Below are 27272 nucleotides of genomic sequence, written 5' to 3'. Positions count from 1 at the left end.
CAGGGGACTCTGGGCAGGTGCCTGCTGGAGAAATGGCTTCTCCTCCATGCCTGTCCACAGAATGTGGCGATGGAGACCTAGAGGTGATCTACTGGGTCTTGTCTGTGGTTTTCCAGCAGTTGGACTAGATGGGACCAGATCTTTCCAATTAAATGATCAAAAGGCTGGAGAACCCCTGTTCTGAGGACAGGCTAAGAGAGTTGGGGTTGTTCATCCTGGAGAAGTGAAGGCTCCAAGGAGACCTTAAAGCAAATTTCAGTACTGGAAGGGGCTTCAGGAAAGCTGGGGAGGAGCTTTTTACAAGGGCCTGGAGTGATAGGACAGGAGGGAATGGCTTTAAATTGGAAAGAGGAAGATTTAGACTAGACATTAGGAAGAAATTCTTCATGATGAGGGTGGGGAGACTCTGGCTCAAGGTGCCCAGAGAAGCTGTGGCTGCCCCATCCCTGGAGATGTTCAGGGCCAGGTTGGATGGGGCTTGGATGGGGCTTCCCTGATCCAGTGGGAGGTGTCCCTGCCCGTGCCAGGGGGCTTAACTGCAAGGAATCAAACAAAATCCATTTTAAGCCAAACTAACAGTCTCAAAGGGGTTTTACTCAGAGTTTTTAAATTTGTTTTGGTTGATAAACCTTAGATTTGCTGGAAGGAGGAGGAAATCACTTGGTCCAACTGCAAACTCAAAATGAAATTTCAGAGCAGGCCAAGGTTGACTGGACGGTGGGGAAACCCGGATGCGCACCGTGACGTTCAGGTTGCGAGCGCCCCATTCAAGAAGTTACAAAACCCCGAATATCCCTGTGAGTTGTAATTATTTTTCACTGCTTTAGCATAGATTTTCCTTTGAAAAGAGTTGCCTACCTTAAACTGAGCAGAGTATTATCCCTTGCCAAAGATCTTTCAGCCTCTTTAGAATAGGGCATTTAGACGAGCGGGGACAAAGTGAGCGTCTTGAATGCTCCGTGTCAAGGCACGAACAAACGGCACAGAAACAGGAGTACAGTACAGAGTGAAACCTGACAACTCGGCGTTAAAGGAAAGGAATGTTACTGTATGGCTTGATTGTGATCAACTTATCTTCAAGTGGGTTTATTAGCAATTTAATGGAATATTGGTTATTCAAGAGCCATAATAGCCCTGGTTGAAATGTCCCTTCGGCGCGGTTTTCCCATACCCCGTGGAATGAGCAGAATGTGACAGTCGAGCTTTCAACAGGCTTCATGAATTTTAAAGACTTTTCAGCTGTGAAATGGGGCACATGGCGTGTGGTCAAGGGGGGGACAAGGAGCTGGCAGCCGCTGGGGGTATTATGGGATATTGAGTGTCTGGGAGATAATAAATGCTTGGCTTATCCAGGTGCATTCTTGGCCCGCTGTGCATGTCCAAGCAGAATGGAATCCATTTCTCTGTCCAACGCTTAACAATTGATCATTTTGTGATTGTAAGCAGAAAGTATTTAGAACGTTACTTTCTCAGCATGCCTGCGCACCACTTAAATTTCACGTTGTCATCTTTATCCGGCAAAATCTTCACTGTTTTTCTGTAACAATGCATTCATGCTGCTAAAACTTTTCCACTAACCTGATTTTATGCTTCGTGGTTCTTGGTGAGCCTTTTCTTCCCAGTCTGTCTGTTTAAACATCCTTCTCTTAGGTGACTTTTTTTAATACCTCTTTTTCTGTGACTTTTTTTTTTATACTCAGTTGAAATTATTTCCACTTGCAGTGGATTCAGGTTTCAGCCCGACTTCTTTGTAGCCAGCGAGCAGGGTGCTGGATCCTGTTTTCTGGGAAGTGGCGTCCCTGCATTTAAAAGTGGTGGAGGAGAGGAATCTCAGGTGTGTTTGAGTGCTGGCGAGCCCTGTAGAATTGTTCTCATGTTCTTCGGTTCTTGCTTAGCAATTAAAACACAACATGCTCCAAGGACATCCAGATTAATTGTGTTTGTAACTACATGGACCTGGAAGAGGAGGTTGCTGCTTGACCTCCCAAGACCTACCAGGCTGGAGCTCCTCTCCTTCACAGCCAGGAAGCTTTTCTGGGACAGGAACCCCCTGTGGCCACCTGCTGCTTTCTGCTCCTCCTCTGTGTGCGAGTCCTTCTCTGGTCCAGCTCTTTCCATACTTCCCCTTTCCCATTAATCCCTGCTGGTGCTCTACTCACTCACCCTGATCTCAGATCTCTTTCTAGGGGTGATGGGCATTCGGCACCGGTTACATGAGCAGCTGAGGGAACTGGCGTTGTTTAGCCTGGAGGAGGCTGAGGGTAGACCTCATCGCTCCCTGCAGCTCCCTGAAAGGAGGTTGTGGTGAGGTGGGTGCTGAGCTCTTCTCCCAAGAAGCAAGTCCCCTGAGGAGGGACTTTTTACAAAGACATGGAGAAACAGGACAAGGGGCAATGGCTTTAAATTGGAGAGGGTCAGATTTAGACAAGACATAAGGAGGAATTTCTTCACACTGAGGGTGGGGAGGCCCTGGCCCAGGCTGCCCAGAGCAGTGGTGGCTGCCCCATCCCTGGAGGGGTTCCAGGCCAGGTTGGATGGGGCTTGGAGCCCCTGAGCCAGTGGGAGGTGTCCCTGCCCATGGCAGGGAGGCTGGAATTCTATGATCTTTGGGTCCCTTGCAACCCAAACCATTCTCTGATTCTCTGGCAAGGGCAGGAGTGGCAGGTACAGGGTGTCCTTACCAGGCTGTGCTGGCAGCTCTTCGTGAGGCAGAGCTGGCCTTCCTTGTTGTGCCCTTAACACACTCTTACATTGTCATCTGTGTCAGATAGCAGTGCTGGAGCATCTTGCTCTTTCACCACTTTCCTACTGGCTTCTCAAGAGCCAGGGCCCTTCCTGGTATCAACACTGGGAGAAAGAGTTGGAAGCTTTGCCACAACCAACACGCCATGAATTTCAGAGATCGCCACACAGAAGGGCACATATCGTTCTTCAAGAAAGAATCATAGAATGCTTTGGGTTGGAAGGGACCTTTACAGGTCATCCAGTCCAGCTCCCTCCCTGCAGGACCAGGGACACCTTCAACTTGATCGGGTTGCTCAGAGCCTCCTCCAACCTGACCTTGGGGATGAGGCCTCCACTACGTCCCTGGGCAACCTGGGCCAGTGCCTCACCACCCTCATTGTAGAAAAGTTCTTCCTTCTATCCAGGCTAAGAAAATAACCAGTAGTGGAATTTTCTTCTCAAAGCTGTTAGAGTGCTGCTTTATTTTCTTCGAAGCCCCTGCAAGCCCAGAAGGGCAATGCTTATCATCAAAAGATGACAGGCTTTCCTCTTCTCCGAACAGAGCAGATTCAGACAGGCAAGAACCTGGATCGTGACCAGCGCTGGTATCTGCTTTTGCAAAACTGGAGTCTACCCTTTCCTGGCCTCGGATTTGTCCATCTCTATTTATAGCCTGCACTGGAGCCTTGCTGAAAAATGCATTCTATATTGACAGTGGCACTTAGTGAGCCGAGAGCTAATGGCTCCAGAAATAGTCACCTCGGAGATATCATAGCTGAGCTTCTGCACACATTAAGTCTGACATTTGCTTCACACGGCCATAAATGTCTGTTTAAAACACAACGAAGTGGAGGCTGATCCTCAGTCACTGTGATTCACCGCGCTGGAGAAATCGGTGGTGGATGTAAAATTTCAGGATGCAGAGCAGTCGTGTGTCTGGGGCTGAGGGTCTGTAGGGCTGGGGTGCGCTCTCTGGAGAATCCTGGAAGGGTTTGGAATGGAAGGAGTCTCAAAGCCCATCCAGTTCCACCCCCTGCCATGGGCAGGGACACCTCCCACTGGATCAGGGGCTCCAAGCCCCATCCAACCTGGTCTGGAACCCCTCCAGGGATGGGGCAGCCACCACTGCTCTGGGCAACCTGGGCCAGGGCCTCCCCACCCTCACAGCAAAACATTTCTGCCTAAGACCTCATCTCAATCTCCCCTCTTTCAACTGAAAACCATTCCCTCTTGTCCTGTCCCTGCACTCCCTGATCCAGAGGCTCTCCCCAGCTTTCCTGGAGCCCCTTTCAGTCCTGGAAGCTGCTCAGAGCCTTCTCTTCTCCAGGCTGAACAAACCAACTCTCTCAGCCTGTCCTTATACAGGAGGTGCTCCAACCCTCACATCATCTCTGTGGCCTCGGGACTCGCTCCAACAGCTCCATGTCCTTCCTGTGCTGAGGATTCCAGAACTGGATCCAGGTGGAGTCTCACCAGAGCAGAGGGCAGAACCCCCTCCCTCGCCCTGCTGGTCCCACTGCTTTGGATGCAGCACAGGACACAGTTGGTTCCTGGGCTGTGAGCACACATCGCCGGCTCTTGTGGAGCTTCTCATCCCCCAGCACTCCAAGTCCAAATACCGAGCTGTTAGCACGTAGAGCTCTGCTGGTTTAGAAGCCTGATTTAACCTGGCTCATTGGATGGTCTTCTGCTCTCCGGATCTCTCTGTATCCTTCTTTCAAATCACGCATCTTCACCTTTTCACAGAGAGCTCAGAAGTGAAGGTGGTTGAGTAATTGCAGTCATTAGGAGATGCCTAGTTTGGTACCAGCCACCACTTCTGCTGAGCCCCAGCTGTGCCCCTGCATTGGGGCATTTGGGAGCCGTGGGGGCACCTTGCCCATGGCCCCACTGCCCAGCCCTTGCGCCAGGGGCGGGGGAGAAAGCTGCCCTCCTCTTGCGTGCTTCACAGGATCATTGCCTTGTTTACACTTATTTTTTGAGAAGATAATTCCCTTCTTACTGTCAATACCATAACTCCTGTAACATGGTTAGCACACAGAAGACCAGTAAGTAATTCAGGAAGCAGCCTTCCGTTTAGAATGTATCAAATACAGAAGGAAAAATCCCTGCACATCAGTTACAGTAATTGGTGGAAGGCACCAGTCCAGAGGGTAATGAGCTCCATTTTTAAAGCACGACGAAATTAGATTCTTATAAATGTCAAACGCAGTTATTGTCCTCCTTGCTTGAAACGGAGCTGAGCTGGCTGGAGCCCGTTGTCTCTCAATCAGCTTTGCTCTGGATTAGACACATCCCGCCTCACACCAGGAATGTGCTTATTGGAAAAAATATCCCTGCACAAAGCATACAAGCTTAACACTCAACCGATGTTCTAATGGGTACATGTACAATAAACCCCAAGATCGTGTTACAAACCTTACGCTGACCTGAGATAATTTGATACAGCAATCTTAAAGGACACAGATGAGTGGTTTCTTTGTGTGCTCCCATTCTGACTACCTGGGATTTTAGTTTTCACACAGAGGGAAGGTGACTTTTCCTCTTTGCTACTTATGAAAACAGCAAGCAGTAAGCTGTCTTTATAACGAATACCATAGAATCGCTTGGTTGGAAAAGACCTTTGAGATCACTGAGTCCAACTGTACCTGTCTACTGCTAAACCATCCTTGAGCACCTCGTCTACCCATCTTTTAAACCTCTCCAGGGATGGGGACTCCACCACCTCCCTGGGCAGCTGTTCGGTGCCCGAGAGCCCTTTTGGTGAAGGTTGACGTGCTGTGTTGGAGACCCAACTCAGCACTGCTGCAGGATGGGCTGTAAAGATGATGTGGTGGGGTTAATGCGGGTCTGTGCTATCCCCCATGCAGGAAACTCAGCTATAGGCAAACACAGATGGGCTACTCATTTTTGGGTTGTTTTTTCCTGTATTTACAAGTTCTTTATTTTATTTTTTAATAATGTCAAGCCTTCCCTTGTCAATCTTCTCCATCTCAGTTCATGCTCCTATTTTCATTTCTGCCTCTACTGAACGGAGTTCCTGGTGCTGCCCATAGAAGACAAACAGTAACGTGAGATTTCTCTTTTACACAAGCGATGGATATTGAAAGATATTCCCAGTGCATGTCACCAGACGTGTGAACAGCACTTTCCAATTAAAGCTCTAGGAATTTCTACCGGTTGCTTAAAACCCCTGCAAAACATTGAACCGTAGACTCGAGTGCATTAACACCCATCATGAAAACAGATCCAGCTATTTATATGGCAGTCATTTATTTATTTAAGTCTGGTTTCATAACCTAAAATGAGCTCAACTCTTGAGGGAGAACATCTTGAGCATCTTATAAATATCTTCAAAGCCTGGAACAATCGCGAAGCAAATTAAACTGGTTTTATTTGATTTAGGACAACTTTTACTTCTGTTAACTTTCCTTAATGTCTGTGCTACAGCTGCATCAACCCTTGTAAATTAAATAAAGGAACAATTCGAGGCATCTCTGCTATAGCCTGGTGGTTAAATGGTAATCAGCAGCTGGTGATTAAAACATACGTGTGACTCAAAGCACAAACTCAAAGTCAGCATTTACTTTCCGCTATTCTCATTAGCAAGGCAATTTACTTAATTGGTTCTCCAGTGCAAGTGTTATTAATTGGCCATCCTGGGGTAAAAGTGTGAAGTGCTGCTGCCTCCCTGCCTGCGTCTCCTCAGGAAGGTCTGTGGCACCTTTGCTGATGATGTTGGAGTTGCTTCTCAGCATTTTGCATGGGTGCAATGCTCCGATAAAATGTAGAGGGAACCCATGTCCAGCTTGGTGGTGGTTGCTGGGTTGTTCTGGTCATGGGCACAGCTTCTTGCGGGCAGGTTCTCTTTGGGTTCCTGTACCCCTACAACCTCCTGTATGTAGCCAAGATGCACGTAGCTTTTCTTCTCCCCTCAATAAGCTGCCTCCTGGCCGTTAACTTTATTAAGCCATTAATAGCCACCAGTTTTGCAGCCAGCATGCCTGGCTTGCTTGCGATGCTCATTGCATGGTTCCTGGCCCTGTTGACTCTGCAGGCTGCTCATTCTTTTCATAGAATGGTTTGGGTTGGAAGGGACCTCGAGGCCCATCCAGTTCTACCCCTCCTGCCACAGGCAGGGACACCTCCCATTAGACCAGGCTGCTCAAAGCCCCATCCAACCGTGAACACCTCCCGGAATGGGGAAGCCACACTTTCTCTTCTTTCACACCTCTTTACTCTCTCGGGAGTTCCTCTGTGGCCCAGAGAAGTTTTTTTCCTCTTCCCACAGAAACCAGCTAGGGTGGTCTTCTGCCACAGGAACATCTGATGTTCCATACTGGTGGGGACATGGTATCAGCGAGGAGGTTGGGTGTGAAACATGGAGCGAGTGCTCGGTGAGGGCAGCAGCTGCATTGGCTTCTCCTGCAAGCCCAGACAGCTCCTGCTGGGACCACCTGATAAGCAGCAGATTCCCCTGAAAGAGCTGTCTCTTCTTGGTGTTTTGGTTTTGGTGGTGGATTAACTGGAGATAGGTGGCCACGCAACAGAATGGATGATCCTGTTTTTCCCTGCGGTTTGGCCTTCTGCCTTAAATAACCCCGTCTGATGGGTATATTTATTTATTCCAGCTGCCTGCCGGTGGTGTGCTCGGGTGTCTCGGTTGTGAGTTTCCTTGTCTGCTTCATGTCAGCACAAATCAGTGAGTCTACGTGCTCTTGGATTTGGAACCTCCTTGTATAAACTGGAGCTCTAGAACTCCACATTGAGCAATTGTTTTCTCCTTTGGGGTTTTACACGCGTAGCGCCTGCACCGTAAAAACCACCGGGCTTTGCAGGCAAAAGAAATAGTTTGAATGTTACAAAATGTGACTGTATTTGTATGACGGTTTTCCGACATTAACTCAGTTGTTTCCCATTTATTTTTAAAATGTCACACGAGTTCAGTCTTCCTTATAAACCTAATTTTAAAGATCACTGGAGATGGAGCAGCATCCTAAAGAGGATGAAGCCTTACTGCTAAGCCTGGAGACCCTTGATTGCCGGCTTTCCGCCTGAAGTCATTTTTGCATCAAGTGAAAGGCAGAGGAGCACAAGGAAGTGTTAAGGATTGTGTGTGGTGTGCTGTGGGCTCCTCCAGTCCCTGTGCCAGAGCCTTAGATGGGATTGGCCTCCCTCCTTGGGCAGGGAGAACCCTCTTGGTCTCAGGTCTGCAAGAGAGGATATTGTTGTGCAGAGGGCCCAGAATTAACACATGTTTTGGACCCTTCATCTCTCCCTGGGATGCTGCGTGGTTCCTGGGCAAAGACAAAAGCCTCATCACTGCCCCCTGACACCTCATCCCCTCCAGACCACAAAGGCCTCTGGAGTGAGTTGGGGAGCTACAATGAGCAAGGGCGTAATGGACCCTACCATCCATCTTGCTAAAGGACTTTAAACTCTTATTAATGATAGGTAGCGTTTTAGAGTTTTTCAATGATAAAACATAGTCTAAACAACTTTCTTTTAAACAGGTTGAAGCCATGAAGAAAGTACTAGAAAGCCTCAACCTCAACATAGTAGAGATGGTAGATGAAAATGCAACCTTGGATGGTGGAGACGTCTTATTTACAGGTACAGTGGTAGTGAATTTGCTCTTTATGTATTCTGGCTGCCTCAAAGACCGCATTATCTATCCTCAGCATGCTAAAATGTCTGTGCCTTGTGTTAAAGCAGTTGTTCACTAAATGTCGTGAAGGTAGCTGAGATGAATTTTCAGTGCAGCCTTCGCTGTCCTGTCTAATACCTGAGTCAATGAAGTAGCGGCACGTGCTGTACAACGAGCAGCTCTGCGCATGCAAATGTTATTTTAGCTTGTGAAATGCCAAGAAGAAAAACTTTTTCAGTAGTCAACTGCCTGTGGTTATCCCATGTTCCTAATTACGAGCAGCTACGGTCACCAGGGTAATTGTCAAGGCTTGTGTGAAAGCTTGATGCACGTAATTGTCACTGGCTCAATGAAAGAGTTCAAACAGTTATGAAGGGAAACGGTTTCAAGCTGAAAAAGAGGAGATTTAGATGAGATATCGGGAAGAAATGTTTTCCTGTGAGGGTGGGGAGGCCCTGGCCCAGGGTGCCCAGAGCAGCGGTGGCTGCCCCATCCCTGGAGGGGTTCCAGGCCAGGTTGGATGGGGCTTGGAGCCCCTGATCCAATGGGAGGTGTCCCTGCCCATGGCAGGGGGTGGAACTGAATGGACTTAGAGGTGTTTTCCAACCCAAACCGTTCCATGCTTGTATGAGCATCTCATCCACGACTGACCTGCTCTCTGGTGGTTTCTCTTTCTCTACAGCACATCTTCCCTCTTCAGTCACTACAGATTCCATGAATCAAATGCAAAAAGTGTGTTTCTATTTTACGGAGAAAGCAGTGGAGTTGCCAGCCGGCTGTCTTGTGCCAGACAACTTATATGCGTGGTTGACTTCAAAGATGAAGACACTGGCTGTGTTTTTTATGTCATTAAACCCATTAGGCATTTTCTCACATCACCTGCACACACGCTTGCCTCCCTGCCTGTGCTGAATGAGCCTGTTTGTTTGGATCAGCGTCACAGCTGCTTTCCTTAGCTCGCTAAGGAGAAAGAGGGGTCTCAAAAGAGGCAAACAGGGAAGGAAAGCAGTGCAGATCCAGCCCTGATTTCCTCTGGAGCTGGAGGATGCCGGCAGCTGCCTTAAAGACCAGAGGAAATCTCAGAGGGAGGGAGAAATGGTCAATCAGCGGTACTAATGCAGCCCAGCTGTTCTTTTTCCTGACTCAATGACCATCGCAGAGCTTTAGAAGAGGAAGCTATTTATGATTCTGGTGAAACGTGTCTTCTGGAAAAAGATAATTGCTCGAAATTATCAGCTGACAATTGCAGGTTGCATTCTTGTAAGCTGAATTTCAGCTTTTACTATTCAACTTGAGCAAAGAAAGACAGAAAATGATATCCATAAAAGATTGCTGCAGCTAAAGCTTGCCTGATTTCAATCTGTACCCTGATGGAGAAGCTGATGTGTGGGGTTTGGGGATGGTTTAGATAAAAAAGAAGCTGTAACTGTTTTGCCCTTTGTTTTTTTCATTCCAGGCAGAGAATTTTTTGTGGGTCTTTCCAGACGGACAAATCAACGCGGTGCAGAAATTCTGGCTGACACGTTTAAGGTTTGTAGGTTCACTTGTGTCATGGGAAATACAAGCTATCATAGAATGGTTTAGGTTGGAAAGGACCTCAAAGCCCATCCAGACCCACACCATGCCATGGGCAGGGACACCTCCCACTGGATCAGGGGCTCCAAGCCCCATCCAACCTGGCCTTCAACATCGAGGTGAATGGGGCAGCCACCACTGCTCTGGGCACCCTGGTGTAAAGAATCTCTTCCTAATGTCTAACCTAAATCTTCCCCCTTCCAATTTAAAGCCATTCCCCTCGTCCTATCGTGTCATCTCATACTTAACGAGTTGACACAGTGCCCTGAGATACGTTGCTATTGTTAATTTGCACAGTAAAACAAATTATGGAATGTCTCAATATAATTACGGAACTAGGACAATTTATAGCAACCATTCCTTGCTCCCATACAGGATTACGCTGTCTCCACAGTTCCTGTTCATGATGCTTTGCATCTGAAGAGCTTTTGCAGCATGGCTGGACCAAACTTGATTGCCATCGGATCAAGTGAAGCTGCACAGAAAGCCCTCAAGGTAAAGCACACAAGAACATTATCTAAACTACAAACTTAGGGTTGGGGTTTTTTTTGTTTTAATCTCTGCTCAAGGTTGCTGGGATTTTAAAATAGATATAGATCAATGAAAGAGGCAATCAGGACATCTCAGGATCTCCTGTATGTGAAAACCATAAAGAATGTTTATATCAGGCGAAAGAACAGAGATGTTAATTTAGCTTTAGCTGTCTTCAGGGAATAAATCGATTATACAGGTTAAAATGGATTATGGAGGTTATTACTTACAGCTTTGTTGACTAAAAAGGTGGTAATTTGGTGATAAGAGGAAGGAGATATCAGAGGAGGAGGAGATGTTTACATCAACTGTTGCCATGAGGGAATGGGGCTTTTCAGATTGCCAGAAGGGAAGTAAAAGTTTTGGTGTGAAGGAGGAGGGAGGGGGGGATCTGGTCCCTGTTGCAAAGGTGACTTGTGTACGTGTTTTGATGTGTAGATTTTCTGGACAAAATCGGCACGTCCGGTTGCAGAGCGCAGGGCTCCCCATCCCTCCTGCCTCCACCACCTGGCTGTAAAGTCAAGTTCCTTCCTGGTCACACTTTTTCCTCTCTGGTCCCGTGAGGGTCTCGTAACAGTGTGGGTTCAGCACAAAGGAGGGAGAACACTCTCACTCCAGCCTTGCTGATGATTTCAGTCTCGGGACGTTTGCCTTTAAAGTAGGAGGTGTGGGTTTGAACCCTTGGGCTTAGGGGCCTCAAGAGTCTGTCTGCTTGCTGGCAGACCTAGAATGATGGAATCATAGAATGATTTGGGTTGGAAGAGACCTCAAAGCCCATCCAGTTCCACCCCTGCCATGGGCAGGGACACCTCCCACTGGATCAGGGGCTCCAAGCTCCATCCAACCTGGCCTGGAACCCCTCCAGGGATGGGGCAGCCACCGCTGCTCTGGGCACCCTGGGCCAGGGCCTCCCCACCCTCACAGCAAAACATTTCTTCCCAAGATCTCATCTCATTCTCCCCTCTTCCAGCTTCAAATCATTCCCTCTTGTCCTCTCCCTGCCCTCCCTGAGCCCCTCCCCAGCTTTCCTGGAGCCCCTTTCAGTCCTGGAAGCTGCTCTAAGGTCTCCCCACAGCCTTCTCTTCTTTAGGCCGAAGCCCAACTCTCTTCTGTGAAGCAGTAACCCATCACATAGCAGGTCAATGCTGGGCTACCACCGTCCTCCTCAATGGGTAATGTTTATTGCTTATGTGGTTTGCACTGGGCTCAGTGGCTTTCCTGCCCGCTGGGTGTGCTCAGAGCAAATCTACCAAATTACATTTTTTCGGAGATGTGGGCACAGAGACACCTGAGGCCATGAATTTCATTACAGACAGAGGCAAAGAGCCAGCTCACCTGGAAGATCAGCATCTCGGCTCTGGCACGGTAGCACAGCTGGAGGCATTGATACTTTGCAGCAGAAACTTTGGCCAGGGGAGGTCTAGATTGGATATCAGTAAAAATATCTTTTCTGACAGTGGTGGAGCTCTGGCGGAGGCTGCCCAGGGTAGTGGGGGAGTCTCCTTCCCTGGAGGGGTTCAAAAAACGTGTGGCTGTGGTGCTTCAGGACATGGTTTAGCAGGCATGGTGGGGCTGGGCTGACGGCTGGACTGGATGAGCTTGGAGGTCTTTTCCAACCTTAATGATTCCATGAAAGTATTACAGCTAAGTGTCTTGCGCGTTTTCCTCAGGACTTGCCTTCAAAGGTGAAACCAAAATCTGCTTTTCAGTGATGGCAACAAATCCTAAATCTTCAGGTTAGGATTATACCATTTCTTTTGCCGATAAATAAAAACCTGAGTGCAGGCTTTGCTCTTTGGCTTCGCAGAAGCCTCCTTGGTGCGGTGTGATCACTAATGCATGGAGGAAGCCGACTGTGCATCCCTTATAGTGAAGAAGCAGGGGTGGAGATGGCTCTGCTTTATGAGACAGCGCGATGAAATCCTCTCAATTTAAATGCAACGTGTGCAACCTGACTTGTATCTCTTGCCTTGATTCTGAAACATGAATTATTTTCAAGAACAGCACTGCCAGCAATGCCCAAGGCTGCTGATGTGAACCAGCGCCAGGCACAACGTTTACAGCAGAAATAGTGTCTAACTCTGAGATCAACATCCCTATCCCCCCAAGACCTTGGGAACCCATCCCGCATGTCTTGTACATCTTGGCTTCTCTAAGGTGGTGGTATTTATCATCTTAAAACATCCTTAAGTATTGGCAGGATGAAGACCTGAGAGACTTCTTGTGCTTTATGCCATGCTGTGATATATATCATTGCACGTTTGCTTTCCAAATCTTATACATTTTCCTCCTGGGCATAATTTTAAGACTTTTCGTTTCTCAGCAGCCTCGTTTTTATTCTCTGAGCTCAGCAGAGATTTGGTGGGGTATTTTTTTTCCCCTTTTTTATCTCGTGACAGTTAAAGATTTAAAATGTCTCAGTCCCTAGCTAAGATAAAACCAATATTTGAAACCTCGCAATCTCCCCTGCTGGACGTGGTTTGAGGTAAGGAGGCCAGGAACGTGCAGTTTTGGCTGGCTTAGGCTTGGAGCTTGGCAGCAATTAAGGGAATAGGAGAGCAGCCTAATTGCTCCGTGTGAGCTTAGAGGAGCTCTGAAACAAGAGGACGGTCCCTTGGCTTCCCACGTCGTTTGCCCATTCATTTGAACAAGTGACTCTTATTAGAAACCACTACGTGAAGCTCTGGGAGCACATTCCCGTGTCGTCTCCCCTGAGAAACTTATGACAAATGGCCTTGGTTGTAAAGGCCTGACGTCCTGACGCTGCCAGATTGATTTGGTCTGGGATGGAAAGAGCCCTGCCTCGTTCCCTGCGAATATGCACTATCCCAAATATTCCGGTTCAAACTCAAAATGCATCATGAGCAGCAGCCTGATGAAGTTTGCAGATATCCAGACAGCTCTGCACTTGGATAGAGTGTTTATAAACATGAGCAGAATTCATGTACAATAGTCATTGCTCGGAGCTGCAATTTGAACTTGAGCCAGGCCTAATCTGAGAACTCATCAGTTTGATTAAAGCCTTTTGCACAGCTCGGCTCATCACGTTGCAGGGCATCAATTTGGCTATTGTAGCCAAAAATGTTTCTTGGATAAGCTGATTAAATGTTGCTGATAACTATCAGTCAGGTAAATACCAGCGTTACCCAAGGTAGAGTAAAAAGCTGCGACGTTGAATCGCAGAATGGTTTGGGTTGGAAGGGACACTGAAGCCCATCCAGTCCCACCCCTGCCATGGGCAGGGACACCTCCCACTGGATCAGGGGCTCCAAGCCCCATCCAACCTGGCCTTGAACCCTTCCAGGGATGGGGCACCACCGCTGCTCTGGGCACCCTGGGCCAGGGCCTCCCCACCCTCACAGCAAAACATTTCTGCCCAAGATCTCACCTCAATCTCCCTTCTTTCAGTTTAAAACCATTCCCCTCGCTCTATCCCTGCAATCCCTGATCCAGAGCCCCTCCTCAGCTTTCTCATAGACTCCCTTTCAGTAGTGGAAGCTGCTGTTGGGTCTCCCTGGAGAGTGTTTTTTGCTCAGCATGTTGGATCCAAATCTACTCACATCCTGGGGGAACCTCAAGCTTCCCCTTCAGGATTCTAAATCTCTTCAGAGGAATAACTGGAAAACAAATGAGTAAAGCATCTGTCTTGGAAAGGAGGGAGCTGGCAGTGCCACTTTCTCTAGCGTTTGAGTTCTTGCTTTTTGACCTCAGTGATTTCTTTGTATTTGTTCCTTTGCCTCTGAAGACAAAAGTGCTCAGTGGTTAATCGTCTTGTAGTCGTGGAAATGCAGTTGCAGCAGGATCTCTGAGCCACTGGCTCGGAACGAAAGCTGCTCCCTGGACGTCACCAGCTGGGCTGAGCTGTAGCGGTGCCATCATCTGCTCCTCTTGTCACCCATCGCAGCGCCGTCCCCCGCGCTCCTGGCAGAGCCCCGCGTGCCGTGCCGCTCCTTTATTGTGCTGGCTCATTGTTTTCAACCTCTCCTTTGTTGTTGCCATTTTTCATGTCTGCTTTGCAAACACAATTAGGATGATGAAGCTGTCTTTAAGCATCTCTGGTAGCTGAGTTGTTTTCATTCTGCAGCGCCTCTTGTTAGGCAACAAGTGAACTGCGAGGCTGTGCTATGTTAACGTATGTTTAAAATAGGATTTATCTTCCTGCTAACAATCTTGTTTGACAGAGAGGTTTTTCTTGATTGTTCTTACTGCTGCAGCTCGCGGATCCCTACGATGCTTTAAAAATGGAAATAGAAACTGCGTCTGGTGCTCACGTATGGCAGAGCATGATCGATCCTGGGTTCAGTGTGTGTCACGTAAAACGCTGCACGTGAGCTGGGGAGCGAGTGTGCAGGGCTCAGGATTATGGGGCACGTGGTAGGAGCAGATAATAAATCCGAAGTGACGTTTTAACCATGCAATCCTGTTCAGGCTCTGGCAACTAAAGAATATTTGAGCTGCAGCTGGAAAGTGGCACTCGAGGAAATGGGGTGAAAGAGAGAGACAGATGAACTGCATCAGCTCCCAGTGCCTGTAGTGCCTCTCACATCTGAAACTTTTAAGTTCCCTCTGCTGTTTCGAGGATGTGTTTAATTCCTTCTTGTAGTTAAACCCATTCATAATTCCATACATGTTGTTAACTCCATAGTTGAATATTGGCTGTGACTGTTAAACCAGTAAAGCCTGGGATTATTTTGCTGTTCCCTCGGTGAAGCCAGGATTTCCTCCAAACCTGTCCCCTTTGGGCTCCGATCCTGCACCGTTTGAGTCGCTGACCTCTTCTGTGAACGAGGACTAATTCAGGCTGTGAATGGTGCAGGGAGGGGACAGGGCAGCACTCTGGGAGACGCTCTGCACCACTTATTCCACAAGGAATGGAATTTTGGATTCTGCTGGGACAGCAGAGGTGTTCAAGGCCGGATTGGATGAGGCTTGGAGCAACCTGATCCAGTGGGAGGTGTCCCTGCCCATGGCAGGGGGTTGGAACTGGATGGGCTTTGAGTTTCCTTCCAACTCAGACCATTCTGAGATTCTATGATTCCATGAAATGCAGCCCCATACACTCTTCTGACAGAAGCCAAGGCTTATCAAAACCACATCTTAAGGATGAAATAGAAAGGAGTCTCTTTTGGGCAATGAAGCCGTTGGTCTGTATCCAAAGCTGTGATCAGAGCAGTGCTTTTAAAGACTTGGGCATTGTTCTAGCTTTAGCGGTTGCCCCCATTCCTGAGATTAAATGCCTTTTGTTCTTTCTCCATTTGGTGTAACTGAAGGCTCTGGAGTGTGCCAGCTGGAAAAAGTACTGTTCTCCTGCAGGGGAGCAGGATTATACCTGCATAACAGCTAAGGGGTTCCCAGCTCTGCCACCGCAGCACCTCCAGAACAGGCACCTAAGGGAAAGCTTCATCTCTCCGGTGTTCTTAGAAAGCAGCCGGTGCTCCCAGGCAGCGTGAAAAAAGCTCAGCTAAATCAGCTCTTCCTATTGTCTGTGTAGTGTCTGGCTTTCCTAGCAATGCACAAACATTTATCTCTTCCTCCTTAAGAATTCATCATTTGTACCTCTGCGTATTCCCCGCATGAAGTCATAATCTTCTATTTACGATATCATAATGGGTTGCTGTGGAAATGATTGCTAATATTAATAACCCAGAGAGGATGACATCAGATGGGGAATTAGCGGAAAGCGCAGATGAATGCTGACTTCTCTGTCATGCAGCAGCAAAGAAAGGTTAGGGAAACCCAGAGAACAACTGACAACTTACCCCTAAAAATGAACAAAGGCGACTTTGCTGCTCTCTGAGTTATAGATAGGAAAATTAGTCAGTTCTGCGCACTTTAACTCCTATTTTCCATGGTTTTATGAATGAAAAGTGTACAGCATAGCAGAGGGGACAGATCTTGACTGAGCAGCAGGTGCCCCACTGCATTAAAAAGGCAATGGGCTGTGTTTTAATTTGAATTAACATTAGATGGTGTGATAAACTTACTGTGCTTAACTCAGCGTTAGTGCTGTTTATCATGGAACCATGGAACAGTTTGGATTGGAAGGGACCTCAAAGCCTATCCAGTTCCACCCCTGCCATGGGCAGGGACACCTCCCACTGGATCAGGGGCTCCAAGCCCCATCCAACCTGGCCTGGAACCCCTCCAGGGATGGGGCAGCCACCACTGCTCTGGGCACCCTGGGCCAGGGCCTCCCCACCCTCACAGCAAAACATTTCTTCCCGAGATCTCATCTCAATCTCCCCTCTTTCAACTGAAAACCATTCCCTTCGTCCTATCCCTGCACTCCCCGATCAAGAGCTTAGTTTGCATACATGCAGAAGGATCCGGTCCTTTGGAAGATACAGACTCAAAAGTATGTATTTATAGAACAGCGACTGTTGTATTAGGCTATTTAATTGAGTTTTTTTTATGGGGCGAGGAAAGCTTCACTTTCAATATGTATTTGTCATCACCAGCGAGGCCGTCAGCCACAGGAGCTGGGTCAGAGGCTGCTTGAGAAGATGTCATTTGACTTGCGTAAATGGGGACTCGTTCCTTTGTTTCTTTGTTTTCCTTTGACTATTCTCTCCCTGGGTTCCTGTTCCAGAAGACAGGATGTTCATTCTCTCCCTTTCTTGGATGAAAGCAGTAACACACGTAAGCTGCTTCCTTTTCCCCTCCTCAGGTGGTGGTTTCCCTTTGGGCAGAGCTGGCAGGCAGGTGACAACGTGACCATGAAGCGAGGTGGTTCAAGAGGAGCAGAGCGGCAGTGGTGGGCACGTGGTACCCATCGCATCTCCGGGGATGCAAAAGGTGTCCTCCACCAGGAAAAGCCAAGGAGCAAAGAGGGAGAGGTTGCTTAAAGAACTCTGTCTGCTGGAAAACATGACTGAGAGGGTGCAGCAGGGAGGAAGAGCCCAAAGCCCAGCTGCTGAGAGCGTAGGTGGAAATTAAAGTAACACTCTGGCTCTGTGTGGGCTGAGAAATCTGACATATGGACCAGAGCATTGCTGGTTTCCAGTAGATCTTGAATGCGGTTTGCATCCGTGAGGTCTACACTATGCTATCCTGTATCTCTAGCAGGATTTTTGGTAGCTGCCAAGAAGCTTTAGATCATTCTCCTTTGATTTACACTGCTCGAAGTGGCTGTTTTGTCCCCTTCCCACTGAGGCTGCCCTGTTGTTGTCTCTCTCGCCTGTCTGCATTTCAGCGGCGATGCTCCTGATAGAGCTTGACATTCAAGCAAGATCGCTGTCCCCTCCGGTCAGCTTGGCTGACTGTTCATGGATTCACAGAATCATTGAGGGTGGAAAAGACCTCCAAGCTCATCCAGTCCAACCATCAGCCCAACACCTCTGTGCATACTAAACCATGTCCCAAAGTGCCACATCTACTTGTGCCCAGGAGGGGTTCAAGAAACAAGTAGATGTGGCGTTTTGGGTTGACTTCATCACTTCTTGCTTGGGAGAAGAGACCAACACCCACCTCACCACAACCTCCTTTCAGGGGGCCATGATCACATGGTTGCTGTTGGCACTCCTGCGTTCCAAGGAGGCTCTGAGAAGCTGTTGAGCAGCGTGGTTTGTACAGCAGGCTGAGGCCCAGCACCTGCGCACGTAGCACCGTGGTGTAGCTCTCCAGCCCCATTCTGACCTGCATTTCCTTGTCTTGAGCCCTACGGCTGTTGCTTTTCTTCTCCAATGCCAATTGTTTCTCCAAATATGAAGAAGGCAAGGAAGGAGCTTAATAGACAGAGACAAGGCAATAAAACAATGCATGGAATTTGGTGTAGATAAGTGTGAAGCAGGGACAGAGAGAGTGACAGTGTGAATCATGGTAAGAAATGTTTTGCTGTGAGGGTGGGGAGGCCCTGGCCCAGGCTGCCCCGAGCAGCGGTGGCTGCCCCATCCCTGGAGGGGTTCCAGGCCAGGTTGGATGGGGCTTGGAGCCCCTGATCCAGTGGGAGGTGTCCCTGCCCATGGCAGTGGGACTGGATGGGCTTCGGTGTCCCTTCCAACCCAAACCATTCCATGATTCTGTGGTAAACCTGCTGTTGTTCCCAGACCAAGCGGTCCTTCCTCCAAGCAGAGGAGAAGCCGACTGTCCTCCACACTCCCAGCCAACATGAGGAGGTGTGACTGTGTGTTACTGAGTTGTTCTTCTCAGCAGTGATAGCTGCCCTGCACCACAGAAGACTTTATTGTCATCGTCACAGGGGAAGTCTTGATCTGGCTTAACCTTTCCTCAGAACTTTCAGTCTCTTGGATTCAAATCTTCCAGTTTTCTCCATGCTCCAGGATAAATGTCTGTAAAGCAGACCAGGCTGTAATGTGCTTGGAAAGAAAGAAAGAGATGGGATGGAAAAATATCTTACGTAGCTTTAAGTAAATAGTTGACTTTTAATGACACTGAGATTTGAAGGATTTAGGACAAGGTAGGTGAAATCAGTTGAGGGGATGATCCTGCCAGTGAAGGGTTTCCATGCATTTGATTTGGGCTTAAGTTTGGGTTTTCTTCTAAATATTATGGTCTGGAGGAGCAGGGACTGATTGTGCAGAAATCAGTCCCTGCAAATCTGCACGTTGGCGCCTCGGTTGACGTGACGCAGGCATTTTTCAGTGCGATGTTCATTGCCACGTCAGCGAGAGGAACATTCAGTTCGTGTTTGGTTTGCTCGTAGGGCGTTGGAGGCACGAAGGCGCAGTGCAGGTGCGGTGGGTTTGGTCGCTGTCTCTCCTATATGGGATATGAGGAGGTCCCAGATGCCGGCAGAGCTCACGGAGGGGAAAAATTCCTCACTAGGCTTGGCCTGTTTTAGAAGCGCTTGCAGTCATCTTGACCCTGTCAGCGATAACAGACCCTAAACACAGGCATTTTTCCCTCATGCATCATTCTGCTTCATTTTTAGGATTATTGAGCTTATCCATTACCTCAGTTGTCTGAGGACACACTATAGAAAAGGCATTTTAGGCTACGCGAATGACTTCAACGTAAGGAAAGCATGACTAAGGGCTGAGAGAATGCGCAATGAAAATTACCCTTTTCAGGACGAAGAAAATTCCCAGAAAAAAAACTAGGCATGTGGGAAATGCCTGGCTCTTAACGTAGCGGGTTGTACAGCGTTTGTGGGCAGGGAGCCAGCCCTCTGCAAACGCCTTGTGCAACCGCTATAGTCTTTGCAAACCCATTGCCAAAAAACATGTATTTCTGGGGTATATCTGGTAGAAAATACAATCAAATGAGCCTGCTTCCATCTTCCTCTGCCCTGGAGCCCTGTCTGGGTGGGAGGTCAATCTGCTCCTGGGTAGGCTCTACAGAGGGATCTGGACAGGCTGGATCCATGGGCCAAGGTCAGTTGTATGGGGTTCAACAAGGCCAAGCCTTGGGTTCTGCACTTGGGTCACAAAAACCTCGTGCAGCTTCAGGCTTGGGGAAGAGCGTCTGGGAAGCTGCCTGGTGGAAAAGGACCCGGGGGCTGCTGGGCGACAGCGGCTGAATGTGAGCCAGCAGTGGCCCAGGTGGCCAAGAAGGCCAACAGCATCCTGGCTTCTATCAGGAATGGGGCGGCCAGCAGGAGCAGGAAGGGATTGTCCCCCTGGACTCAGTGCTGGTGAGGCTGCAGCTCGAATCCTGGGTTCAGTTTTGGGTCCCTCGCTACAAGAAGGACATTGAGGGGCTGGGGCGCATCCAGAGGAAAGGAATGGAGCTGGGAAGGGGCTGGAGGACAGGGGTTCTGGGAATGGCTGAGGGAGCTGGGGCTGCACAGCCTGGAGAAGAGGAGGCTGAAGAGAGACCTCATCACTCTCTGTGGCTCCCTGAAAGGAGGTTGAAGCGAAGTGGGTGCTGGTCTCTTCTCCCAAGTGAAAAGGGATAGGATGAAAGGAAGAGGCCTCAAGTTGTGCCAGGGGAGGTTTAGAGTGGGTATTAGGAAAAATGTCTTTCCTGATAGAGTGGCGAAGCACGGGCAGAGGCTGCCCCGGGGCAGTGGGGGAGCCTCCACCCCTGGAGGGGGGCAGAAAGCATGTGGGTATGGCACATGGGCACGGTGGTGGTGTTGGGCTGATGGATGGATTGGATGAGCTTAAGAGATCTTTTCCAGCTTTAATGATTCTGTGTTTCTATGAGTGGAGAAAGCAAAACTGAGAACTGAGCAGATCCGGGCGTGGTGGCTTTTCCTCTCCTTACACGTGTATTTCAGTGCAGATTTAATCAATGTGTTGCCTTAATCCAGACGATGAAGATGATGTAGGGAAGAAAAGAGAAGCTGCCGGTAGAAGGACGAGTCTGCTGGCTCTCCTGAGCAGAGGTGCATTGGGTGCAAGCACGTCACCTGCTGCTCAGTGTCCGCAAGAGCAAGGAGAGCGTAATAAAATACATCCTTGCAACATTACGGAAACAAAACCATAAGTAGGAAAGTCGACAGTGGTGAGCACAGCAATAAAAATACATCCAGTGAAGTAAAGGTCTGAGGATTTTTCCCCAGAAAAACATATTGGCCTTTTAGGGAGGTGGAGGTGACCTTGGGAGCTCAGGAGGGTTTCATGGCTTCATAAGAAATCAGAAATGACAATCTGATAACGCTTCCTCAGGAATGCATGGAATTCTTCATTGTGAGCTCCGTGTCCTCCACGGGATGTGGGTGACTCAGGCGACAGCAGCAGAAACGTATCCAGACCTCTGAAGGGATTGTTTGGTGTAGGTGTGTGCGAGCGTGAGCTGCTTTGTTACTTCCCAGTGTGTTGTAGCTCCTTGTTATAATTCAGGTTTATAGAATAATTTTTTTTAATGAATGAGAAGTAATTACAAACGAATGACCTGGAAAATAACTTAATGATAAATTTAACTGTGCCTCAAATCAGCCTCTGCTCTCTGCGACACAATGTAACTCTGGGCTTTCCCTGAGAAGGGAATTGAGTCAAAAAACACTGTTAACGGAATATCAGTTTGCTGCATTGAAAGGGCCTGCCTTTTCTTTCTATTTACATCTTTCCAATCCACATGAGAGAAGGGGACTTGGAAAGAAGCTGAAACACTTGCTTAGGCTTTCAGTAGTCTTTGACTTTGAGCTTTGTTTGCTTCCGCGTTCTTCTCGGTCTCTGTCAGGGTGAAGCTGATGTAGAGCTGGAACGGCACAATTGGGAGCCGGGTGTGTTGTCTCCAGGCTTTTCCCGTCTTTATTAAAGGGCTGAGCCTGATCCAAAACTCAGGAGGTTCTGTCTGATGTGCTGAGAGGCTCTGTCTCTGAAATTCGAGCCAGGATCCAAATTTGTGTATGAGCCCAATATTTACATCCCAAACCTCTAAAACCCACCATCTCTGCTGTTCCAAGGAGGTTATTGTGTTGTCCCTTTGGGAATGCGGATTAGCGCAGACGTGCCTTCTTGCTCCCCAGCACAGGTGCTCAGTGAAAGAAGAACTGCTTGGAAAGCAGAAAGGTCCTTGAAAGGAATCAGGATTGGGCTGATATCCAGGCTGGGAACTGTTCCTGTCCTGTTTGTGTTAATCCACGCTGGGTTTAGAAATATTGAGTGATGGCTGCTTTTTCTGAAGGTGTTGAGCACCTCTAGTTCCCATCAATCAACGCAAGTGGGAGTTTTGCTTACTCAATGTGCGTTCCTTGAAGAAAAGACCTCATGGACAATGCTTACTGAGTACCCTGCTTAATCCTGCTGCTTGTAGGGAACTGTTTTACAAAGGTTTTCTGCTGCTCATTTCATTTAGGGTTGGTTGAGCCTTCCTTGAAGGGCAGAGATGAAAGATCTCCTTACTTGCTGCACAGCAAAATGTCTCTTGGCTGACTTGGCAATCGCAATGAGCTAATTTTTGAAGCTTCTGTTCTCCCATTTGTTTGGGGCTGCTGATGTCTTGGATCTCAATAGCTGCGCTTTGTGTCTCCCGGCAGACCATGCAACAGATGAGTGACCACCGCTACGACAAGCTGACGGTGCCAGACGATGCCGCCGCAAACTGCATCTACTTAAACATTCCCAGCAAAGGCCATGTCCTGCTGCACCGAGCACCCGAGGAGTACCCGGAGAGTGCGAAGGTGAGAGTCACGCTGAGGGCGCCTGGGAGACTCCCAGCATCCCAGTCTTGCCGGGACATGGGTGGAAATGGAAATTGGGTGCTTTCCAGAATGGGTTTTATTTACCAGAAGAGGGGTGAAGCATTGGAAGAGGCTGCCCAGGGAAGTGATGGACTCTCCGCCCCTGAAGGCGTTTCCAACCAAACGATTTTATGGTTCCGCTCACTGCAGAATTAATGTGTGTGAATCCCACAGCCAGAAGGCCAACGTAGACTGTAGATGTTAGTGTTGATTCCAAGTCATAGAGCGGTTTGGGTTGGAAGCCACCTTAAAGCCCAGCCAGTTCCAACCCCTCTGCCATGGGCAGGGACACCTCCCACTGGATCAGGTGGATCAAAGCTGCATCCAACCTGGCCTGGAACCCCTCCAGGGATGGGGCAGCCACCACTGCTCTGGGCAGCCTGGGCCAGAGCTTCACCACCCTCATCATGAAGATTTTCTTCCTAAGGTCTAATCTAAATCTTCTCCCTTCCAATTTAAAGCCATTCCCCCTCATCCTATCACTCCATGCCCCTGTAAAAGGTCTTGTAAAAGCTTTCTTGTAGCCCCTTTCAGGTACTGGAAGGCTGCTCTAAGGATGAGATGACCCAGCACTCACTGATAAATCCATGTCTGCTCATTCTAGAGAAAAGGGAAAATAAAGAGGCATGAAGTGTAGTCATTTCTGTTCCATTTTTCTTTCCTAAACAGGTATTTGAAAAACTGAAGGACCACATGCTGATCCCAATAGCCAACACAGAACTGGAGAAGGTGGACGGGTCGCTCACCTGCTGCTCTGTGCTCATTAACAAGAGTTCAGAATTATGAGTTTACAGAGTCCCTCCCTTGTACCTGGCAATAATGTTACACACAAGGTAGACGAGTCTGTATCCACACTTTTATTGGTTTGATTGACAATCTACTGTACCACTGTGCTACTAACCCTTGTTTACAGATTTTTTGCTTTCATGTATTTTTATGATGTCCTTGACGATGGTACTTAAGGTAGACGTGTGGTTTGTCGGGGGGCACATAATCCTGAAGTACGTTAGTCCCGTGGGCTAGCGGAAGACAATGATAATGGCTAACCCCTAGCTTTAGTGATTTAACATATCTGTGTGAAAATTTAATGAAAATTTAATGAAAACCAACTAATTCTCAGCATCTCAAGCACCTCTGTTGTCTTTACGCTGTTCCCTTCTCCTGAATTTTTTTATCTTGCTTCCTTGCTCTGCATCTTTTTCACCTTCCTCCATCTTTCATCTCTGTTTCTCTTTACTTTCAGCGATGCGAGGTATCAGGGGGGACTGATGAAAATCCAGTGGGCTCATGAACTTGGTGTTTTGTGTGGTGAGGAACCTTTCTGGAACAGTGGGCAATGCTCACTCTCTCAGCCATATCCTGTTGCTGTTGTGTCCGGAATCAATTTCCGACACCAAGTAGCAACTTTGGACAAAGCTTCCTCCTATGGAAGCATCCAAGGGAAGCATGAATGACAGCAAACGAGGTAGTAGCAGCGCAGCCACACGAAGTATATCCTGCAAGTTCAGGTCCCGGTTTGCTGCTAATGCCATGACTTCCAATTTTGTCAGAATGGAAGAGATCTTGAAAGGCCAGATCCCAGGGAGCACCCGGACCACAAAAATGAAAGGCCAAGATGCTTGTGGAAAGGTTAAACCTACAAAAGTAATCTAAAATGTGTATGTGGGATTAATTCCATTTATTTTTTTCTTATTTATTTCAGCCTCTCCTGTTTTTTTCCTCTTTTGGAGGTCACTTACTAGCAAAACTCAAAAGAATTTGGGTGATAGGAGTTGAAGGACAGCTATTCCTGGAGTCTGTGCATGAATAAGGGAAACGATTCTTTCCTGAAAGACTGGCATTTATACTTTATCTGCCCTTGGGGCGATTTTCCTTGGAACAATAACCATCTTATTTTTTTTAATTGCATGAATATTTACTGTGGCATTCGGTTAAAACAAATATATTTGTTGTAGCACATTCCACAACGCGCTTACCCACTGAGTCACGCTTTTTATTTCACCGCAGTAAGGCAAAGTGGACCCAATTGTATTCACATGCTTCTTGTTTAAACCATTTGTAAACTCCGGATGGAGAAACTCCCAAACAGAGGCAGTAGTGGGAACTCTCCAGAGACTGACGAATAGTCTGAACATGTTAGGAGCTTCCTAGACATCTCCTCTACCTTTCCTGGACAGCTTGTGGCATGTTGCTACGATGCAGAAGGAAGCGAGCAGGGGGGCTCAGGCAGTGTGGTCTGCAGGAAAGCAAACAGTGTTTTCTGAACACACACTTGGATATTGTTTGGAAACCCGCATGCTTTTTTTGTGCAGTTGTAAGGGAGGAAGCGTGAGTACTCCGTAGGTATTCCTCAGCGTAATTCTTCCCTCATCTCAGTGGCTAATGAGGAGGAAACCTCTTGGAAGAGACCAGAATCCAGCTGATGCTTTGTAGGCGCACGGTACACTGTGATGACACAAGGGAGAGAGCAGTGATGAGCAAAAATGTACGTGAAAAGAGAGTGTGTCCCAAAGAAGGTCTCGTTTCAAGTGCTGTTTTCTATGGCCGTGTGCTGTCCCGAAGGGATCTCTCCTTTGTCTCCTCCATCCCCAGGCACCATCGTTTCAGCCTGACCCTGGCTTGAAGGATGTAACCATTGCAGTGGGGCATTTTCCTACCTTCCTTTGGTGCTTTTATATGAGCTGATAAAGCATCTTGCATTTTAAAATGATATTAAACAAAAGGTTTGTGCCAAAAAAGTGGCCCTGTAGTATATAACTATGGCCTCCTGGAGGCAAGCTGTACTCTGTTAAAAACCTGTACAGCTGCAGGAGCTGTCGTACAAAGGCAGAACAGACACCTCCTGACCGCTCTGTGCATTCCCTGGGGTCTGGCCACCATCCATGGCCTTCAGTCCCTCTTCCAGAGCATCCAGCTACACTGGGGCAGCGTTATGCTGTGAGATTCCTATTCAGTTTATCTCTGAAACCTCTTGACGTGGTTTTTCCTTCCACTCTTTCTCACCTTTCTCCTGTCTTTCTCTTCCTCAGAATCTCATTTCTCGTTTAGACACGCTTTTCTCTTTCACCCCCGAGTGATTTTTCCTTCTGTTGCCTCAGTTCTCCTACTTCAGTCATCTTTTTCTGCACTCCTCCCTCTTTGGTGTTCACTCCAGAGCATCCCAACCCCCAGCTGACTGCCCTAAACCCCCTCCCTCCTTGAGTTAGGAACCGGGAGGGAGGAGAAATCGAGGGGTCTGCTTGGCTCCGAGCAACGTCTCTTGAGCTGGAAGGGTGACTGTCAGCAGGAGCTGTAGATCCAGAGTGACAGGAGTGACTCCTCCTCTTTAGGGTTACTCCAGAAGAGAGAAACATTCACAGTGGATATTGTTGGTATCTTGTGTCCCTGTGAACAATGGAATAGGTGACAAGGAATTCCCCTGTCTCCCCAAGGGAAGGAGCAGGGCAGTTGGGATCACAGAGCTGAGAAACGTCAACAGAGGTCTCTGTTGACGGCGAGGCCGGTCTTTCCCCTGTTGCCGTTTGCATTTCCTTCCTTCCAAGGCTGCATTTTGGGATAAGGACTGGCTGAAGGACTTGAATTCCTTCACGTGAGGATTCCGAGCTGTACTCAGACTAACTTCAGGCACAGAATTTAGGTGCTCGAAATCACACTTGCGCTCTCTCTGTTGATCCTCTGTAGGTGTCATAGTCTCCTAAAGCAGATGCTCTAAGTTACATCTTAGCCTGAATCCAAAAGTCACCCACACTCGTTAGCGCGATTGCCCTCGCTCCTCTGCTTTTAACGTTATTCTTTATTCCGGCATTTGAAAGCAAAAAACCACTAAGAGCACTTCAGTTTGTGCATTTGCAGTATGGTACTGAGAACTAAAATCATGCCAAACGCTTCTCATTCTTGGTGTTTGCTGGTTTTTTCTGTTGCCCAAAGGAAGAATTCAGTTGTGAGGACGTTTCTGCTGTGATACATGGGCATCTAACAGGCATCCTGTAGGTCTTGTCACCAGAACATTTCTCAGATGCCTGCTTTAAATCATCATCCTTACTTAATGCAAATAATAAAACAAAATCCCAAACCAAAAAAGGAGATGAGATACTGAACGCTAATAGCTGCCCACACGACACACTTGATAGCAACTGTTAGGCTGTAGGACATGGCAGGACCGTGCAGAAGATCTTGTGGTTAACAGCAATGGAGCTTGAATGACTCCTCAAAGGGTTTTTTTTCCCTTTCAGCAATCACTTTAGTTCAGTTTCAATGAAAGAGCTACACTGTGTGTTAGAGATCTGTCACAGACGTTACCTTTGCCAAGGGTTTAGGAAGAGCTGTGATCCGTGGCTTTCTTTCCTCACCAGAATGTGAATAACAGTGTCTCTCTCCGCAATGAAAATGTGAATGCGTACTGTACCTTATAAGATAAACTTGAATTCTTCCATTTCTGCATTTATTTTTTATCTTTTTCTATGCTAATACCTTCCTTTTCTGTCTTAAATAGATGCCACTGTATGAAGCTGCTCTCTGATGTTTTGGTGATTGCCGTGTGATAGGTACAGAACTCACAGGCAACACCGTGTCCACTTTGAAACACAGAAAGTCAGTGCACAGAATTTGCTGTTTGTTCACAGCAAATTGAGAGTGAAATCGGAATAAAAACCAAGCTATTGATTTCATTCTTATACATTACATCAATGAAGTCTGAGTCAAAATGCT

General features: G+C 47.9%; 1 protein-coding gene across 1 annotated transcript in view; it reads left to right on the top strand.

Moving 5' to 3' along the window:
* Positions 1–26032, top strand: part of DDAH1 (dimethylarginine dimethylaminohydrolase 1) — a 62078-nt gene extending 36046 nt beyond the window's left edge. The window contains exons 2-6 of the mRNA XM_054072450.1: positions 8238–8337; positions 9828–9901; positions 10322–10441; positions 22362–22505; positions 23235–26032. Of these exons, the coding sequence (XP_053928425.1) occupies positions 8238–8337; positions 9828–9901; positions 10322–10441; positions 22362–22505; positions 23235–23351 (555 nt within the window). The 3' untranslated portion in view covers positions 23352–26032. The remainder of the gene's footprint in view (positions 1–8237; positions 8338–9827; positions 9902–10321; positions 10442–22361; positions 22506–23234) is intronic.
* The last annotated feature ends 1240 nt before the right edge of the window (positions 26033–27272 follow it).

Source organism: Cuculus canorus, chromosome 8, assembly GCF_017976375.1.
Source record: "Cuculus canorus isolate bCucCan1 chromosome 8, bCucCan1.pri, whole genome shotgun sequence".
Classification (NCBI taxonomy): Eukaryota; Metazoa; Chordata; class Aves; order Cuculiformes; family Cuculidae; genus Cuculus; species Cuculus canorus.
The sequence above is the reverse complement of the archived record's forward strand: the minus strand, read 5'-3'. Positions and strand labels throughout refer to the sequence as shown.